A 17,365-nucleotide genomic window follows, 5' to 3' on the forward strand; every position below is an offset into this window, starting at 1 on the left:
TCAGCATCACACAATCATTTTTGGGCATTGTCAGCTATGTTCCCTCTAAGCTGTGTGCATGCACACACATTTTCAACCAGCGCACAAAGGAAATTAATGTGCACACAAAAGGTTAGTTACCGAAAGTAATGTAGTAATTAATACTTATACTTATTGAAAATAATCTTCTAGTTAAATGTTTGTTAACTAGTTAGTCGGTTTTTCAAATACCACAATGCACGTCACTAATTTACGTCACCTCACCTTTCCTATTCCGGTCTGTACAGCTGCATCATGGCGGCAGCCACCTTTGGCGGACAGTGTTCATATCGTAAAGTTTACAAAGATCTGTTTTAAATCCAGCAGATAGCTTACTAAGTTTTTAATTGAAAAAAATATTAATTCACTATGTCGAATTCAAAAGAAGCGAACAAAGTGAAGTAGCTTTACAGGTTTTAAGTGATGTCTTTGATGAACTGGTTGCACTGTGCAAGATTCTGCTAAAGAGTGGTCTGACACCGATTGATTCACTTCATTTTGCGCGAGGCAAATTAACAAGAAAGCAGTATCTGGGAGACAATGTCTCACGGAGTGACAGTGAACAACATGAAGAAAACGTCACAGTAGTTACAAGTTTGCTGTTGACTTTTAAAAATAGTCTTTGTGTTCATTTAGAAGAAAGGTTTCCTGAAGATGAGGTACAAGAATGGTCAGCTTTTGATTTCTCTGCAATTTCAGATTGTGACTACACATTTGGCAATGAACAAGTTAATGCCTTATGTCTAAAATATCATGATTTTCTAGCTGAAAATACTGTAATACAGTTTAATGACTTCAAATTTTCTGTGCAAGAAAAAAATTAAATCTAAACTGATTTCAAACTTTGCTCAATTGGTGGCATTTGTACTTCAAAATAAACAGTTTTGTGTCCTCACAGTTAATGGACATTGGGGGAACCTTTCTTGTGTCTAGTGCAGACTGTGAACGAGGTTTTAGCCTAATGAATCAACTCAAAAACAAGCTGAGAAACCATTTAGGTGAATGACATTTGTATATGTTAATGAGAATCAAAAGCTATCAATTGGATGGAAGTACTATTAGTCTAGAGGGAGTTTACAAAGAATGGGTAAATGCCACAGACTGGAGAGAAAAAATAACTAAGTGACTTAAATATGTATGTTATTTTGTTGTTATTCTGTGCAGTTTTATTTAAAATATTTTGTAAACTTACATAAACTGTACCATGTGTGCATTCAGTGCACATGTACTTTTGTCACAGGAAAAAAATTTGCACAACATAAGATTTTTGCGCACACTGACTACTAAAAATTAGAGGGAACATTGATTGTCAGTCATTTCTCAGCATTCCTCCTAGTAATGGACCTACTGAGTCACTCAATGCCCTGCTCAACAAGGGTGCCACGTGGAAATGGTCCAAATAATGACAAGAGTCTTTTGATCAGGTGTAGAATATGCTGTAATCAGACCTTCTCTTCAGCATTTTGACACAGAGTTGCCAAACATTGTCATAATGGATGTGTCCAACTACAGGGCAGGACATGTCATATCCTATATCTTCACTATTAGTTCTGAAAAAGATCCATGCATCAGATCACTAACTACAGCAGAAAAGAACCATGGACAAAATCAAGAAGGAAGCTTTGAGAATCATCTTTGCTGTGAAGAAATATGGCAAATGTTTCACTCTCCTTATGATCACAAGCCACTGTTGTCCATCTTCAGGACTAAGAAAGGCATTACAACTAATCTTCTACAAAGGTGGGCAATGGTGTTATTAGCAGTGTTAAAAACGGTGATTTTGAAATTAAGTACATATCAACCCATGAACTCGTTTGACAGATGATCTTTCCTGAGTTGTGAATCAGCAGGTTATTGAACAAAAAAATGCAGTCATGGCTGCGATTTCAGTTTATCATGAAATCCACCAAGCTACATCAGATGATGCTGAAGGTCTTCCAACCACCACCAAGATCAGAGCAGAAACAGCTGAAGATTCTCTTCTTAAGCATACTCCAGTTACCTCTGATGGATGGCCAGTCAAAGTTGAGGAAGATGTTGTATCCTTCTGCTGACTTCAAACATCGCTCTCAGCTGTGGACTTCTAATATTTCGTGATAGAAGAGTGATTTTACAAATACTTCAACCATAAGTACTGAATCACTTCCACCTGGTCAACCGGGCATAGATGAAGATATCACATCCATATGCAAGCAGCGTACTTAGTGGCTGCAAAGAATCCAAGTAGAGCTGATCTACAACCACAGACTCAGACAACCAGACCTTGGAGTTGAGTATGCATTGACTTTGCCAGGCCAAGCAATGGGTGTACCTATTTGTTCTGACTGATGTCTACTCCAAATGGTCAGAAGTATAACCATGACGTCAACAACAACAGGCTACCACTCAACAGTTGCTGCAGTCTTCAGCCATTTTGGGATGCCAGAAATTACATCAGAACCCAAGTCAGTGCATAACAGTTTGCTACATTCTGTCAGAGCAGTGGAATTATCCATATCTGCTCACCCCATATCATCCACAGCCCAAAAGCCAAGCAGAGAGATTTGTGGGTACCTTCAAATCATCACTTTTGAAATCAAGAGGGGAAGGAACATTAGTCAGACTCTTAACATATTTCTGCTGGCATGTCGAAATACACTCCACCCAGGCTTCAAGGGGAAGTCTCCAGCGGAAGCTCTTATGGGGAAGAAACTGCAGTGTTGGATGCGATGCTGCCACAGCACCCAACATCCAACATAACAGATGGTCAGGTACACCTTGGTCAACAGGTGAAGTTATTCAAGCCCAGAGCTACAATTTGGGTCAGATAGTATAACAATGGCAAGATCCCAGGGTACCAGGTCAGATTGCCAAACGCATGGGGAAAGTGCTTTATGAAGTTTATTTTTATTTAATTCAGCACATTTATTTACTTATTTTAATTATCATAGACGGACATTCTTGGTGTCACCACATCAACCAGACACGTACTCTATAGGCACAGCAGGTTTATTTGGCAGAACACAAAATTGGACATTCATCTTCTGGATGGGTTCGAGTTATTCACCCTCAGACATGAAACTCAGAGCAAGCCCATTGCTTCAGCCTCAGTTCAATGCATATTTTCAACTCTGAACTCTATAGTTATGACTGTGAGACTAAGCAGTTCTAATGCCTTCTTTAAGTTTGCTGACGACTCAATGACATTGGCCAAATCAAAGGTGGTGACAAGTTAACCTACATGGCCAATATTGTCACTCAATGACAGCAAAACTAAGGAGATGATTATTGACTAACGGAGGAGACCAGAGGTTCATGAGCCAGTCCTCATTCAGGGCATCAGAGGTGGAGAGAATCTGCAACTTTAAATTCCTCAGTGTTTGAGGATCTGTCCTGGGCCCAGCATATAAATGCCTTTGGAAGAAGTTCCTTAGAAGCTTTTGAAGATGCAGCATTACATGTAAAACTTTAAAAACTTCTACAGATTTTTGGTAGAGAGCATATTAACTAGTTGCACCGTGGTCTGATATGGAAACACTGACGGCCTCGAATGGAAATGTTTACAAGAAGTAGTGGATACGGCTCAGTCCATGACACGGAAAACCCTCCCTACCATTGAGCATTGCTGCAGAAAAGCATCATCCATTATCAATGACCCCCAGGCCATGCTCTTTTCTCACTGCAGCCATTAAGACACAAAAGCCTCGGGATCCACACTACCGAGTTCAGAAACTGCTATTACCCCCTACTCTTGAACTAGTGGGGATACCTTTACTCATCCCACCACTGAACTTACAACCTATGGACGTACTGTCAAGGACTACTCATCACATGTTCTTAATATTTATTCTTATTTATTATTTATTTTTTTCAGTACTTGCAGAGATTGTTTTCTTTCAGTTGATTGTCCATCCTGTTGGGAGTGGTTTTTCATTAATTGTACTGTGTTTCTTGTATTTACCATGAATGCATCACAGGAACATATATGGTGACTTTGATAATAAATTTACTTTGAACTTAAATTCCACCATTTCACCCTTCGGGGGCCACATGCTTAACTATCCTTTTCCTTTCTGTATATAGAATATTTTGCTGTGTTGCCTATCAGTTTACTCTCAATCAATTTTGAACCTCTTTATTAGTTTTTTTAATCCTCCATGGTTGATTCCTGAAAAATCCTTGAATCCTCTGAGAAATTTCGCAGACTAGTGATGCTCACTGTCAAACTGTATTTTGAATATGGCTATGCTATGATCACTATTCCCTTGCAGAGTTCTGACAACTAGTTGCTTGTTAATCTTATCTTATTATAAAGGACTAAATCTAAAACAGTCCATTCCTGATTCAGTAACACAATACTCTGAGAAAGTCTCTAATGAGCTTCACAATTTGCACTTTCCATATCAGATTGATGAATCTAATCATTATGCAGATTTAAATCACCTGCAATAATTTCAGTTCTGTTCTTATACTATCACTGTTTATGATCTGCCCCACTGACAAGCAACACTTTAGGGTCTATAGACCATTCCCACCTGTGTTTTCTCTTGTTAATCTTCATTGCAAAACTGATTTTACTCCATGTTTCTCTGCATTTTATCAATACTTACCATCAAACTGATATCTTCCTTGGTGAACAATGCTAACAACTCCTTTCTTATTTTGCTTGTTCTTTTGGAACATCCTGAAGCCCATAACTGTGAATAAGCCTATTGAATCAACTTCATTTATTTTCACTTGTGCTGTCAACCTCTCTACCTTGACACCAATGGCACGATTTAGGACGATTTAGGGAGCAACTGTACTGTATCTCACCTAAACCTTGAAATTCCCTTCAAACTCCTTTATAGGGCAAGAGATTTTGGACAGACAAGGAGAATCACGCACAAGAGATTATGAAAACTTGAGCAACAAATACAAAGTGCTGGAGAAACTCAACAGGTGTGGCAGCATCTATAGAAAGGACTGTTTATGGAGGTTGACTATTTATTCCCCTCCATAAGTGCTGCATGACTTGATGAGATCCTCCAGTATTTTGTGTATGTTGCTGAAGGTGAAACATGATTGCACAGATGGCAAAACCTGTTGAACTCAGTAACACAGAAAAGTTTTGAGAACTGTTAACTGTCATGCAGCAATGCTGCTTTGTAATGATGGCAGCCTGCAATGGGGCCATCTCAAGTATGCATGCCTTGTCCTTTATATCAATCACTGAATATTCGAAGCCCAACACTTTGCCAATTTGTTCTGGTATTTCTCCCTTTTCAGACCACACTTTTACTGAGCAGGCTTTCCTTTACTTAGATGAATCACATTAAGGTTTTTTTTGCTTTAGAGAAGCATGGTAGTTATACAGTACACCATTATTTATAAAGTATCACTGCAGAACAACATGGTGCGCCAAAGGTGACTAGCATTTTTGCTGCAGGCTTGACTTTATGTAGCCAACAAATGCTGTCATTCACCCAGCACACCAAGGAACCTAGCTCTACCATTCTAAAGAATGCTGAATGGCATTACTGTCTTGAAAGACCAAACAACTAACTCCTACTCTTGCTTCTATTTTCAAGATTTCTGCCAGGTTCAATGAGATGCCATCACCAACCACACCTTCTCCTCTCCATTCCTTTCATCTTCTGCAGAGACTTCTCCATCTGTCTCCCTGGTACGCTCATTCCTCCCATTCGCCCCTGCAGTAAGTGCAACATATTTTCACATCTCCTCCCTTACCACCATCTAGGGACCCAAACAGGCAAAGATCACCATATTCTTCCTCCAACCTTGTCTACTAAATTCTGTGCTACTGACTCCCCTACATTGGCAACTGTTCACCTTCTAAACACATTGTTCAACCACAGGCTTCCCCCTCCATTCCCTTATCTAGTTATTTCAGCATTTGTCTTTTTCCTCTCCTCTAATAGTTTCTAGGAACACTTCTCAGCAGGTTTCAGCACTGGTGTCTTTGAATTTCAGCTTATCTCTCTTGCAACTGTCTTCTGTCCCTGCCCCACCTCTTCCCATCTGCACCTTTTTGTCTGCCTCCACCCATCATTCACTTATCCCGTCCCCCAATTTCATCCCTCTCCTCCCCTGCAGGGCTCCATTTGCCCATCATTCTTCACCTCTCAGTCCTTGGGCTCCTGTCTCGCCACTACCACTTTTTCAATTATACTGGCCATCTTCCATCTTCACCCTCAGTCCCAATCCAAATTCCTGAAACATCAGTTCTTCCCACTTACTCCATCCCTGCCCCAATAGACACTAGTCCACCCACTGCATTCTTCCATCAGTTTGTATATTTCTCCAAATTCTAATCAGAATTCTGGTGTCATAAAAAATCTGGCATGTGTAGATCAGGATAAGTTGCTTTCTGACAAAGGTATGATTGCTAAGTGGGAGACCTTCAAAAGTGAAGTAATTAGAGTACAGAATTTCTATGTTTCTGGAAGAATAAAAGGTTAACAGGTTTATGAAACCTTGTTTGTTCGGAGATACCAAGGCCATGGTTAAGAAGGCAGATATTAGGCACAGGCAGTTAAAAGAATCAAATGAGGCAATTAAGGAGTATAAGAAATACAAGAGAACATTTATGAGAGAAATCAGGAGGGCTAAAAGAGGACATTAAGTTGCTCTGGTAGACAAGGTGAAAGAAAATACCAACAGCTTCCATAGATACATTAAGAGTAAAAGGACGGTAAGAGAAAGATTTGGCCATTTTGAAGATCAGCATGGTCATATATGTATGGAGCTGAAAGAGATGGCAAAGAATCACAATGAATTTTTTTGCATTTGTATTTACATGGGAGACAGACACAGGGCCCTTAGAACTGAGGAAAAAGAGAAAAGAGGTCATGGGTTGTATCCAGATTACAGAAGAAATGGTGTTTGCTACCTTGAGGCTTGACCAGGCGCCTCTTGGAGCTTGCGGGATACTAGTGCAGAAAATACAGTGGCCATACAGAGACATTCAAAATGTCCTTAAGCATGAGTGAGGTACCAGAGGTCTGGAGGATAGCTAATGTTGTTCCGTTGTTCATGAAAGGCTAAGAATAAACCGGGAAATTACAGGCCAGTGAGCTTGAAGTCATATGTGGATAAATTATTGGAAGGTTTTCTAAGGGAATAAACAGGGCCTGACTAGGGATAGCTAACATGGCTTTGTGCATGGTTGGCATTGTCTAACCAATCTTAAGTGCGTTTTTTTCCAGGTCACCAAGAAGGCTGCCAAAGCGAAAACGATAAACGTTGTCTATATGGATTTAGAAAAGCCTTTGACAAAGTCCTGATGGAGAGACTGGTCCAGAAGTTAAGCCACTCGGTACTCAGGATGTAAACTTGATCTGGATAGCAGAAGACAAGAGTGGTAGTAATGGTTGTCTCTCTGACTGGAGGCTTCTGACTAGTGGTGGGCTGCAGGGACTGGTACTAGTCTGTTATCGTTCATCATCTACATTAATGATTTAGTTTTTAATGTGGTAAACTGGTTGAACAAATTTGTAGATGTCACCAAGATTGGGGGCGTAACAGTCAGCAAAGCTTGTAGCGTAATCATTTATTTATCTAGAGATGTGGCATGGAATAGACCCCTCCATCTCTTTGAGCTGCATTGTCAACAACTCACTGATTTAACCCCAGCCTAATCACAGCACAATTTATATAGACTAAACGAACTGCTAAACTGTATATCTTTGGATTGTGGGAGGAAACCCATCCATTCCAGGTGAGAATCTAGAAACTTCTTACAGAGGATGCCAGGACTGAACTCCAACTTCAATGCCCTGCATTAATCACTCCAGACCATTGAAAATGGTAGGTGGAATTTAATGTAAATAAGTGCAAGGTGTTTCATTGAGTCTATTACTGCTCTTGGATTTGCTGAGTATGTCCACAAGATAAAAATTCTCACGGTTGGATAAGGTGACATACGTGTAGTTTGATAAGGAATTTACTACGTTGCACCAAGGGAGGACAAACCAAGGTAGGAATTACACGGTGAACAACAGGGCACTAAGAAGTGTGGTAGGACAGTGGAATCTGGGAATACAGATCCATAATTCCTTGAAAGTGGCGTCACGGGTAGATAGGGCCATAAAGTGAGCTTTTGGCACATTGGCCTTCATAAATCAATGTATTGAGTACAGGATTTGGGATGTTATGTTGTAGTTGTGTATGACATTGGTGAGGTCAAACTTGGAGCATTGCGTGCAGCTTTGTCACCTACCTACAGGAAAGATATCAATAAGTCTGAATGAGTGTAGAGAAAATTTACAAGATGTTGTCAGGACTTGCCCAAGTTATAAAGAAATGTTGAATAGGTTATAACTTTATTTTTTAGAGCATAGGGGAATGAGGGGAACACATACAGAGGTATACAAAATTATGAGGTACCTAGAACAGTGTAAATGTATGTGGGCTCTTTCCCCAAAGTTGTATGAGACTAGAACCAGAGGTCTTAGGTTTATGAATGAAAAGTGAAATATTTAAAGGGAACCTGTTGGGAAACATTTTCTCTGAGGGTGCTGCAAGTGTGGAATGAGCTTCCAGCAGAAGTGGTGGAAATGGGTATGGAGGGCTATGGTCTGGATGTGAGTAGATAAGATTAGGCAGAAATATAGGTTACCACGGACTAGATGGGCTGAAAGGCACATTTCTAGGCCCCTACCTGCAGTTTCCTAATTTTATTTTCTATGTTGGTGCCAGGAAAAAACAACCCAACTTTGACCCCTATCCAGCAACTAAGAGTGAATTTCTCTCAATTCAGGGACTTTTACACCCTTTCCAAAGAGCAGAGTCTGGAACAGGTAGGTTTTCTTCTAAAGAGTATTAAAAATAACACTTGCGTATAGAATGAAGTGGTTTGGTTATGAAAAAAAAACATTGTTACCAATGGTGCTTCCAAACTCCTGGGATTCAATGTTAATTCACAGGCAAGACCTCACATTCCTACCTGGATATGTCATCCTTCAGCTGATTCATCAACTTTTTTGTTCCTGGTGTGGGAGGAACACTGAAAGGTAAAAACATCAAGGTCACAGGTATTGGATTATGAGCAGACCAGTTTCACACTGCCAGCAATAAGATGCACTACTACAGGAACACTGCAGAACTCTGCATGAAAGACAGTGAACTAATCAAACATACACAGCAAAACTATGCCACAGCAACAGTTGTACAACATTTGAAGAACATGAACTTTGGTGAAAATAATCAGTCTAGGATGAGTGAGATCTTTTATTATAAGGCAGTGAGGTGTAGACAGGTTTATAAAATTATGATAGGATAGATGAAGTCTTTTTCCCAGGGCAGGGAAATCTAGAATTAGGGGGCACAGGTTTAAAGCAAAAGTGAAAATTTTCAATTTGACCCTCGAGGCTGGGTTTTATACTGAAGGTGTCGAGTATATGAAATGAATTGCCAGGGGAAGTGCTCATAGCAGCTATGTACACAACAGTTAAAAGAAATTTGGACAAGTTCATGGATAGGAAAGGATTAGAGGGATTATGGGCCAATTGCAGTCAAATGAACCAGCTCAGGAAGACGTTATCAATATGGATCACGGGCACACCTATCTCTCTGAACATACATACACATATACCAGTCTGGATTCCCAACCAGCTTTGCATTATTCAAATGTGAATATTAAACCTTTATGCTTGCACTGTACATATTGCATCAGACATGCGGGAATGGTTAGTATGGCCTCTCCAGTGAGATTCAGTACTTACTCTTCTGGTTCCTCTGTGCATTTCTTCAGTGTCCCATCCAATTTCATTGTCTCTATGACTCGTTTAACATCATTGGAAATAGCCGAGGCTGAAGATATAACTAAAATACTGTCAGTATTATGTACAGGTTTGGTTTCCAATAGAGGAAATGCAGCAAAGATTTACCAGCAATAGCAGGCCTGTCATATGTTGAAGAGGTTAAGCCTTTATCCATCAGAAATTACAAGAATAAAGCAACCTAACTAGCGTATATAATTTCTCTTAAGTTCTAAACTGGGAATCATAATTTAAAAAATGTGATCTCAAACAGAATAAATGACCAACAAAATAAGCAAAAGTACTTTACTTTTGAGATTCAATTTGTCTGACAGCATGACAAACTTTTGATTTTATAATCTTGTGTAGAAATGCAATAATGAAATAAAAAGCCATTAATGACATTTGATGAAGTAGAGGGATTAGACTCGCTGGAGGCAGGAAGCATGTTCCCATTGATGGGTGAGTCCAGAACTAGAGGTCACAGTTTAAGAATAAGGGGTGGGCCATTTAGAACAGAGATGCGGAAAAACTTTTTCACCCAGAGAGTGGTGGATATTGTGGAATGCTCTGCCCCAGAAGGCAGTGGAAAGCCAAGTCTCTGGATGCTTTCAAGAGAGAGTTAGATAGAGCTCTTATAGATAGCGGGGTCAAGGGAGATGGGGATATGGGGAGAGGGCAGGAACTGGGTACTGATTGTGTATGATCAGCCATAATCACAGTGAATGGCGGTGCTGGCTAGAAGAGTCGAATAGCCTACTCCTGCACCTACTGTCTGTTGTCTATTGAGATTTACACTGAATAGGATACTGATCAGCACATTTTTTAACATTGCTAATTTTGCAGGCCTTTGCTATATAAACCGCAGATACAACTTAAAGATACTGGTACATGGTATCTAACTTTACAAATCAACACAGAGGCCAGGTGGCTCAGAAAGGATATAGGTTTTCCTGAAGGAACATCAGGATAAGGGAGAACATTAAGTACAGGAATTTCAGAACATAGGTAATCAAACTTAGGACAGCCAGTGAAGGAATGGTTAAGAATAGGGTTGCAAGCTGGACAGCTGTACTACCCCAGAGACAAGTGGGGCTCAATCCATGGAAAGATCCGAAATGATACATTACACCAATCCGCTCCATAAGGGAACTCAGCACACACCGTGGGACTCCAGACAAAACTGCAATGATCTTATTTTGAGCTTAAAAAGGGACGCTGCTAGAAACACAAGATATCCAGGAAAATTTGGTGATGTTCCTTATCATAGCAATGAGGGCAGTCCAAAGGAGATTCACCAGGCTACTTCTTAGATGGCTGCCCTATCAGGAAAAACTAGAATGTTTGGGCCTGTATTCCTTTAAGTGAAAAATGAGGGATCCTAAGTGGTAAAGAAGATGTTGAGATGCTTCCATTAGTCATGAACATACAGTAATACAGTTGGCCCTCCTTAACCGTGAGGGATTGGTTCCGGGACCCCTCGCGAATACCAAAAAATGCGGGTGCTCAAGTCCCTTATTGAACCTGTCTCAATGTGGTGGACCTTAGGACCCAGCGGAACCCAAGACCTTATTTAACCAATGGACATTAGGACCCAGTGGCAGAGATCTGAATTCACAGTATTTCTGTTCATGGAAATGATCGCAATCACGATTGAAAATAAAGTGGAAATAATAAAGCGATCGGAAAGAGGTGAAATGCCATCGGTCATTGGAATAGCGTTAGGCTACAGTTGGTCAACGATCGGAACAATTTTAAAGGATAAAGTGAGGAAGGCCCTGCCCCAATGAAAGCTACAATTATTACTAAGTAATGAAGTGGTTTAATTATTGGGTTTTGGGGTTTTGGGTTTTTGATCCTCCACATCAACCAGGCACAGAAGGAGAGTGCACTCGGAAGTGGTCTGTCACCGGATCAAACTCAGGAACTTCCCGAGCCCGGTGCTGAAACTTACGTTCTTAAGTGTTTCATATGCATAGAAAGGTAAAATATATACCATATACTAAGACAGACATTTGACTAACTGACGCTAAATAATACCGGATGTACCTGTTCCAACATACATAGAAAAAGAACTTCCGTTTTTTCTCAATCCCAATCCACGGTAACCTACGCACATCCTCCCGTATATTTTAAATCATCTCTAGATTACTTATAATATGTAATACAATGTAAATGCTATGTAAACTAGTTGTTATACTGCATTGTTCAGGGAATACTGACAAGAAAAAAAAGTCTGTACATGCTCGAACAACAAGCGCTGGAAGAGCACCTCCGGGTTCTCTCGATTCGTGGTTGGTTGAATTCGTGCATGCAGAACTCATGGTTAAGGAGGGCCGACTGTAACTGCAAAATAAAAATCTGAGGTACAGAGAAATCTGTTCCCACAGGGGCAGTGAATCTCTGGCTGGTGGAGGCCAGAACATTTAGACAAGGTGGAAATAGTTAACTATTTGAAAGATTGAGGAATTGAGGGCTATGCAGAACTAGCACAGGAAAAGAGATGAGGGAAGCATAGATCGACCATCATCGCATTGAATGGTGGGGCATGCCTGAGGGGCTTGGTGGGAGCCACGGTAGCATAGTAGTTAGTACGAGGCTATTAAAGCTCGGGGTGTTCCAGAGTTCAGAGTTCAATTCTAGCTACGTTCTGTAAGAAGTCTCTGTACGTTGAATCCCCGTGGAATGCGTGGGTTTTCCCCGGGTGCCCTGGTTTCCCCCCACAGTCCAAAGATGTATCGGGTAAGTTAATTGGTCATTGTAAATTGTCCCGTGATTAGGTTAGGGTTAATCGGGTTGTGGGATTGCTGGGGCAGTGTAGCACAAAAGCCAGAAGGGCCTACTGTGCTGTATTGCTAAATAAAATAATACTCCTGCTCCAATTTTTTGTGTGTTCTTATTCACAATATGAAGCCAATCAGAATCGATGAGTCCAGAGATCAGAATGGAAGTGCAAACTTTATTAATGGGAATCAAAGCACTGAAAATAAATACTTTCAATCCATCACGTGCAGCACAAAGCTATCCAAGGGCATTCAGCATAACTGAATGATTGAGACAGAAGACAAAGAAAAATTCAAGACTCTCACCATCTATCTGAAAGGCTTCTTGTGGTTCCAAGGAGTGCTGTAACTTCTGCAGAGTATACTGTGAAAATAATATCAACAGCTTTGCACCTACTCATCTACAAAGTCAAAAGCAAAATAGTCAGCCAAATATAAACTAACACCAAAGACTTAAGGCCTTTTATGCTGTTCCACGTTAGCTCAAAATAACAGATCAATTTTGGATGAAAATAATCTACATTATGCTAAAATCTATTTCATTTTTACACAGCATGGAAAATTCACATCCTCCAATTTTTTTTATTGAAATCCTATTAAATATGCCATCAGAATTCTTGCTTAAGCAGCACAGCTTTTCAGTTTCTTACCTCAAGACTTAGACGAAACAGCTCTGCAAGCCTTTCTTCCCCAGGTAAATCCAAGCTGATATCTTCGCAGATTTCTGGAAAATAAAAGGGTAAAGTTGAAAAGCTAGCGGTAAAATGTGCATTTCAACTGCTTCAGAGTTAAGTGCAGTGATATGTACACCTGATAAAACATTTGAAAAAAAATCCTTATGCTGACTTTTCCTTAAGAAAAGTAAAAAGCTTGCACTAAATAAACTGTACTCCTTGATAAATATTCTTAAAATGGGACACCCTGAGGTCTTCTTCATCAGTGTCGGTAACTTTAAGCAGGTCAATTTCAAGAGTGCATTACCAAAGTACCAGCAGGTCTCCTATCCCACCGGGAATCATGGTTGGACCTTGCTGAATGGGTGACTCTATTTAAAGGCAAAGGAACAGTTTGCAAGTGAGATGCTTTTTAAAAGGGTGATATCAAGAATCAAGATGTAGCATGTTCCTGTTAAGGTGAAGGGTACACATACCAAGTTCAGGGAATCTTGGCTGACCAGATATAGGGGCTCTGATCTGGAATATTGGAGGAACAAAGCAGGTCCGGCAGCATCTACGGAGAGGAATAAAAAGTTGACATTTCAGGCTGAGACCCTTCATTCAGACTGGAAAGGCAGGGAGGGAGAGGAAGCCACCATTCAGTGGCCCAAAAAGTCCTTCCAGATGAGGTGACATTTCACCTTGTGAGTCTGTCAGGGTCATCTATTGCACCCGATACGGCTTCCACTACATCGATGAGACCCGACATAGACAAGGGGACTGCTTCATTGAGCACTTTTACTCCTTTCATCACGCAAGGCAGTATTTTCCTGTGGTCATCCATTTCAACTCTACTTCCCATTCCCATGTGTTGGACTATGGCCTCCTCAATGGTCACGATGAGGCCATTCTCAGGTTGGAGGAGCAACACCTCATATTCTGTCTGGGTAGTCCCCAACCTGATCACATGAACATTGATTTCTCCAGCTTCTGGTAATTTCTCCACCCCTCCTTCTCTTTTTTATCATTCCCCATTCAGGTTCCCCTATTACTCCTCCTCAAATGCCCTTCACTTCCCTCTGGAGCTCTTCCTCCCACTCCTTTTCTCCCATGGTCCACTGTCCTCCTCTTCAGCTGTAGGGAAGTTTCTGGATGAAATTCTGAGGGCCAAATCTACCATCATTTCAATAATCAATACCAGATCAGGGATAGTCAGCACCGTTTTGTATATGGGAGGTTACACCAAACAAATATTTTAGTGTTTCTTGAAAAGATTACCAAGGGAATAAAGGACAATGGATGTTGTCTATTAAGGTCATACAAAGGCCTTGGCAAGATCTTCACAAGCACAAGTACGTTTGCAGATGGTAGAAATCCAAAGCAACATGCATAAAATAATGGAGGAACTCAGCAGGCCAGGCATCAGCTATGGAAAAGAGTAAACAGTCAACGTTTCGGGCCAAGAGCCTTCATCATTTTGTGTGTTGGATTGGCAAGGTCTTGACTGGCAATCTGATTTGGAAAGGTCACATGGGATTCAGCAGGAGCTAGCAAGATGGATTCTTAATTACCTTGATAGTAGGATGATGGTTAAAGGTAAATTTTTTCCACTGGAGGCCTGTGACTAATGGTGAGCCAGGGTCAGTATTGAGACCTCTGTTATTTATTATTTATAGAGCTGATTTGTGTATACACTCCACAATTAGCAAATTTGTTGATGATACCAAATTAAGGGGACTTGTTGATAGTGAAGCAGGTTGCAATAAATTGTAAAGATATCCTGACCAGTTAGGGAGATGGGCTGAAGAATGGCAAATGAATTTCAATTTAGATAAATGTGAGGTGATTTATTTTCGATATTCAGATCTGCGTAGGATGTATACAATTAATGGCAGGGTACTGATGAGTGTTGTGCAAGAGTACAAGAAGGTTAAAGTGGCCATGCAAGTAGAGAAGGTGGTGACAACAGCAACTAGCATGCTGAACGTGCAGTCAGGGCATTGAGTTTATGAGTATGGACATTATACAAAGTATTGGTGAGACTGCACTTTAAGTATTTTGGACTCTTATAGCAAAGACATTGTCAAGGTGGAGAGGGTACAGAAGATATCTGCAAAGATGATACCAGGTTTGGATTAAAAGAAAAGATTGGCCACACATGATCTTTATTCCTTGGAGCACAGGAAAATGAGGGGTGACATCAAAAAAGTCTATAAAACCATGAGGGGTAAGGACAAGTTGGATAGTCATCGTCTTTTCCCCAGCGCGAGTTCAAATCCCGAGAGCACACATAAAAGATATGCGGGGAGAAGAGACCTGAACGTGTAATGAGTACCTGAAACGAGCTGCCAGAGGAAGTGATCGAGGTATGTACAACTGCAACATTTAAGAGACATTTGGATAGGTACATGAAAGCAAGTCTTGGAGGGTTATGGGCTGAACATTGGCAAGTGGGACTAGCAGGATGATGCTGAAATCGGCATGAACCAGATGGGCTGAAGGGCCTGTAACCGTGCTTCATTACTCTATGACATTAGTCAGTCAGCCAATTTAGAAAAACTTACGCTTTACTGCTTGGGATCATGGATGATAAAAACATAAGACAAAAGGGCAAGGTACTGCATCTTCAAAGGTTACACGAGAATGTGCCTTGAGATTGGAAGCAGTTGGTGGAAATGGAAGAATTGACCAGAGTCAGAGAGAATTGTCCCTCAAAATGGTGACAGCAGAGATGTTAAAATCCCTGGAAATCATGGAGGATGGTAAAATGGAAGCAGAGTAATAAGCCAGTAAACTTTACTAAAAGACCATCCTTGCTCTGGCTGGGAGAGTGGGTAAAAGCAGAAATGTATGAAACTGAGAAATGCAGTTAAGAACTTTGAAACCTATGGTAGAAGGGAAGCCACAGTTAAGAAAAAAGGCATCTCAGACAACCTTAACCCACTGCAGTTTGCCAAAACAGGCCTACAGCAAACACCATATCCCTGACTCTACACTCACCTATGAAGCTTCTGGTTAGTAAAGACATCTACATTAGAATATTATTTATTGACTACAGCTATGCCATCAATACTGTAATTCCAAACAAAATCATTACCAAACTATGAGGGCTGACAGTCAATGCTTCCCTCTACACGTGACCAAAAGACCACAGTCAGTAAGGATAGGAAGTAACAGCTCCATCACAATTATTATAAACAATGGTGCTCCATAAGGCTGCATCATCAGCCCTCTACTCCCCGCACACTCTTAACTGCGTGGCCAGATTCTGCTCTGACACCATCTACAAATTTGCAAATAACACGACTACTGTGGTCCCTATCTCAAATAATGATGTCGAAGTACCAGGAAGGAAATAGAGAGCTTGTAACAGGATGTCATCTCAACAACCTTCCTGATGCAGGGGTTGAGAGCTTCAACAGACCATCTTGGTCCAACCATGTAAATGTCACGGCCAAGGAAGATCACCAATGCCTCTGCTTCCTCAAGAAGCTAAAGAAATTTGGCATGACCCCATGAAACTTTTATCAATGCCCCTTAGAAAGCATTTATTGTGGACACATCAAGGCTTAGTAATGACAACTGAACATAATAAATTGTAAGGAATTGTGGACACAGATCAGTACATGGACCCCACCCTCCCCTCTACAGACTGTCCATACTTCTCACTACCTCATTCAAGCAGCCAGCATAATCTAAGACCCTGCCTGCCACATGCACTCTCTCTTCTCCTCCCATCAGGAAAGAGATACAAATGCCTAAAAGCATGTACCACCAGGCTTAAGGACAGCTTCTACCCACTGTTATAAAACTACTGAATGTTTCCCTAGTACAATAAGATGCACGTTTCACCTCACTATCTACCTTGTTATGATTTTGCATCTTATTGTCTACCTGCACTATACTTTCGCTGTAGCCCTTACATTTTATTCTGCCATCTGTTGTCGTTTTACTTCAATGTACTGTGCAATGAATTGATCTGTATGAAATGATGCAAGACAAGCTTTTCACTGTACCTCAGTATACGTGATAATAAGAAACCAATTGCAAAAGCCGATGTTGTAGGAAATGTCAGCATGAAATCAGGTAGAAAAAAGATACTGAGAAAAGCAACCAGGTTGAGTTATAACGCACATAGGTCACTAGCAAATACTTTGGGAAATGTAAA

General features: G+C 40.7%; 1 protein-coding gene across 2 annotated transcripts in view; it reads right to left on the minus strand.

Annotated features, from left to right (window-relative positions):
- Positions 1-17,365, minus strand: part of LOC132406440 (kinetochore-associated protein DSN1 homolog) — a 46,268-nt gene that overhangs the window by 17,650 nt on the left and 11,253 nt on the right. The window contains exons 5-8 of one of the 2 annotated variants that reach the window (XM_059992103.1): positions 13,192-13,265; positions 12,848-12,905; positions 9,723-9,810; positions 8,945-9,004 (exon numbers count right to left, since the gene is read on the minus strand). In XM_059992103.1, coding sequence (XP_059848086.1) covers positions 8,945-9,004; positions 9,723-9,810; positions 12,848-12,905; positions 13,192-13,265 — 280 coding nt within the window. Of the gene's footprint in view, positions 1-8,944; positions 9,005-9,722; positions 9,823-12,847; positions 12,906-13,191; positions 13,266-17,365 lie in introns of both variants that reach the window. The other variant, XM_059992102.1, reaches the window with a different exon arrangement.

The sequence above is a fragment of the Hypanus sabinus genome, chromosome 16, assembly GCF_030144855.1.
Source record: "Hypanus sabinus isolate sHypSab1 chromosome 16, sHypSab1.hap1, whole genome shotgun sequence".
In the NCBI taxonomy this organism is placed as follows: domain Eukaryota; kingdom Metazoa; phylum Chordata; class Chondrichthyes; order Myliobatiformes; family Dasyatidae; genus Hypanus; species Hypanus sabinus.